The 3,139-nt window shown below is 43.0% G+C and overlaps 1 protein-coding gene across 3 annotated transcripts in view; it reads right to left on the bottom strand.

Annotated features, from left to right (window-relative positions):
* The window catches only part of cntn1a (contactin 1a), an 88,625-nt gene that overhangs the window by 26,334 nt on the left and 59,152 nt on the right, over positions 1-3,139 (bottom strand). For all 3 annotated transcript variants that reach the window (XM_016485001.1, XM_016485000.1, XM_016485002.1), the window contains exon 9: positions 2,905-3,089. In XM_016485001.1, coding sequence (XP_016340487.1) covers positions 2,905-3,089 — 185 coding nt within the window. The remainder of the gene's footprint in view (positions 1-2,904; positions 3,090-3,139) is intronic.

Raw genomic sequence — 3,139 nt, 5'->3', positions numbered from 1 at the left:
GGCCGTTCACGAACTACTGCCTGCCCTGTCATGGCCACAGAGGCCGTTCACGAACTCACAGACTGTCTTGTCACGGCCACGGAGACCGTTCACGAACTCACTGCCTGTCCTGCTACGGCCAAGGAGGCCGTTCAAGAACTCACTGTCTGTCCTGCCACGGCCAAGGAGGCCGTTCATGAACTCATAGTCTGCCCTGTCACAGCCATGGAGGCCGTTCATGAACTCGCAGTCTGCCCTGTCACGGCCATGGAGGCCATTCAAGAACTCTCTACTTGTTTTGTCTCAGGCAAGTGGTCTGTCCATGTCTCTGCTCCGCCATGGCTTCCTGCTCTGCCGTCATCACCCGGCCGCCCCGCTCTGCCTGCTCCGCCATGGCCCCCCGCTCTGCCTGCTCCGCCATGGCCCCCCGCTCTGCCTGCTCCGCCATGGCCACCTGTTCTGCCTGCCCGTTACATTCATGTCTGATCAGGGCGATAACCACCGTAGACATTGAGGGTGGCTAGTCCCCCCAATAATTAGAAATCGCTAAACCCTTTTCTCAAATATTGCCAATTCAATAGAGAGAGAGAGAGACAGAGACAGACAGAGAGAGATGAAAGTTGCATGTATGTGCGTCTGTGCGTTTCTCTTTTTAGAGTGAGTTTACTTAAAAAAACAGCGATTTTATCCTCTCGTTGCTGGAAAATATAATGTAGCGATTCAGTATTTAAACTGTTATTAATAAAAGTCGTGGGGCAGCGTTGACAAGTTTCTTTTCTCATGGATGTGTGAGCTGCGCAATCTCCGATATATATGTGTGTATGTGTGTGTGTGTGTGTGTGTGTGTCAATAAGCAGCGCATTAATATAGAACAAGCAGCACATTAATATAGAACAGTAATTAAAGGCTCTAATGCACACCAGCACACCAGTATAGGTGTGTGTATTGTAGGAGCTAGACGACGTATGATCACGTGTGACGGCATAGTAGTGGTGTCCCAATTCTTAGGGGAATATTTTCACACTCTGTTTCAAGGGACAAGGGGAAGGGGTAAGGGAAGGGGTATAAAACAGAACTGGGATTGAGCCTAAGGCCTTCTCAAGCCGTACGGCTGACCCATCTAATCTGCGGCCTATTATGCATCAAAATAAGATTGCTGTAAAGACACAAAGGAATGCCATCACGTTAGCATTTTTAAACATTCGCTCACTAAAAAATAAATAATTTCTGATCAATGACTTAATAACCCCAAACAACCTGGATTTTATGTTTCTAAACGAAACATGGCTAAAAGACAGCTGCAGTGCAACAGTCCTCAATGAAACAGCCCCTCCTAACTTTACTTTCATGAGTGTCTGCAGGATTGTTAGGAGAGGTGGAGGTGTAGCTGCTCTATTTAAAGATGTCTATCAATGCAAGCAAGTGTCATTTGGTCAGTACTTGTCTTTTGAATATCTAGGGATTGTGTTGAAAGGTGCTCCACGCATTCTGTTTATCATTATTTACAGGCCTCCAAAATACTAATTGTCACCAGCAATGTGGCGGATTACATTTTACATTTCATTTGCTGTTAAAAATAAAAGACTTTTATTTTGAATTTCTGTCTGTTTCTCACGCAAAGCTATCGTATGGCTTCAGAACATAAGAGTACAAGCAGGGCCGGATTATGTCAGGGCAGACTAGCAGTGCCCTGGGCATGTATCAATTTAAAGGCCCCTCTCAATTGAAATTACATTCAAAATCAGGGGGAGCCTTATTTCTCTGGTCTAGTGCCCTTGGCACGTACCCAGTAGGCACGTGCATTAATCCGGCCCTGCTTACAAGTTGTATGGAGTAGTTGTATAGTGCTTTTGCATCTGTTTTTGAAACGCAAAAGAGAAAAGAGCAACCTGAAAAAATATCTTCTTTAAAGGGACATAACACACACAGCTTCTGCCAATCTCATGTTAATCTTGAGTAGTACTGCATCCTTCATATCTCCGAAGAGTCTTTAGTTTTATCAGATTTATTCTTTGGGAAGCAGATCAAGGTTATCTTTCCCTCGCATCCAAAAGCACACTTCTATAAATCACTCAATGGCCTAGGACCTAAATACATAGCAGATATGTTCACTGAATATAAACCTAACAGACCACTCAGATCATTAGGATCGAGTCAGTTAGAAATACCAAGAGTTCACACAAAACAAGGGGGGTCCGCTTTAGCTATTATGCCGCCCGCAGTTGGAATCAGCTTCCAGAAGAGATCAGATGTGCTAAAACATTAGTCACATTTAAATCTAGACTCAAAACTCATCTGTTTAGCTGTGCATTTATTGAATGAGCACTGTGCAATGTCCGAACTGAGTGCACTGTATTTTATGTATGTATAATCATTTTCTATTTTTAACTGTCTTAAATTCATTTTAAATCAATTTTTAAATCATTTTCAAAGTTTTTAAATTCCTTGTTTTATTGTTGTGATTATTTTTTTATGATTATTTTACTTCCTTTTATGTAAAGCACTTTGAATTACCATTGTGTACGAAAATGTGCTATATAAATAAACTTGCCTTGCCTTGCCTAGCATGCATATTACTAGCATATTGGCTGTTTATTAGTACCTCTGAGGTTATTCTTCAGAAGTTATTTATACTGCATGACCATATTTTAGATCCCTTAATCCTACCCCATACCTAAACTTAACAGCTACCTTACTAGCTATTAATAAGCAGCAAATTAGGAGTTTATTGAGGCAAAAGTCAGAGTTAATAGTCAATAGTGAGAACTGGCCCCCAAACTAAAGTGTGACTGTTATTCTTATGTTTTTGGGGGATCATATTTCTAACACGCACTCTGCTTTCCAGAATAAACCTGTAGGAATATGGCATTGCTCTTCTCAGTAATGTCGGGTTGTGGTGTGTTCATGAGGTCATGTGACTCTCACCCTCCACATACAGATGCACTTTGTGTCTGTCTTTGCCTTTGGAGTTGTCGGCCTCGCACTCGTACAAACCCTCGTCCTCGTACTGGATGTTGTAGAGATGGAGGAGACTTCCTGCCATACTGATGTTATGACGATGAACCGGCAGATCGCCATCCACCTTCCTCCATCGGATCTGAGGGATGGGGCTGAACACACACACACACACACACACACACACACACACACACACACACAC

This window comes from Sinocyclocheilus anshuiensis, unplaced genomic scaffold (genome assembly GCF_001515605.1).
Source record: "Sinocyclocheilus anshuiensis isolate Anshui unplaced genomic scaffold, SAMN03320099.WGS_v1.1 scaffold1993, whole genome shotgun sequence".
Classification (NCBI taxonomy): domain Eukaryota; kingdom Metazoa; phylum Chordata; class Actinopteri; order Cypriniformes; family Cyprinidae; genus Sinocyclocheilus; species Sinocyclocheilus anshuiensis.
The sequence above is the reverse complement of the archived record's forward strand: the minus strand, read 5'-3'. Positions and strand labels throughout refer to the sequence as shown.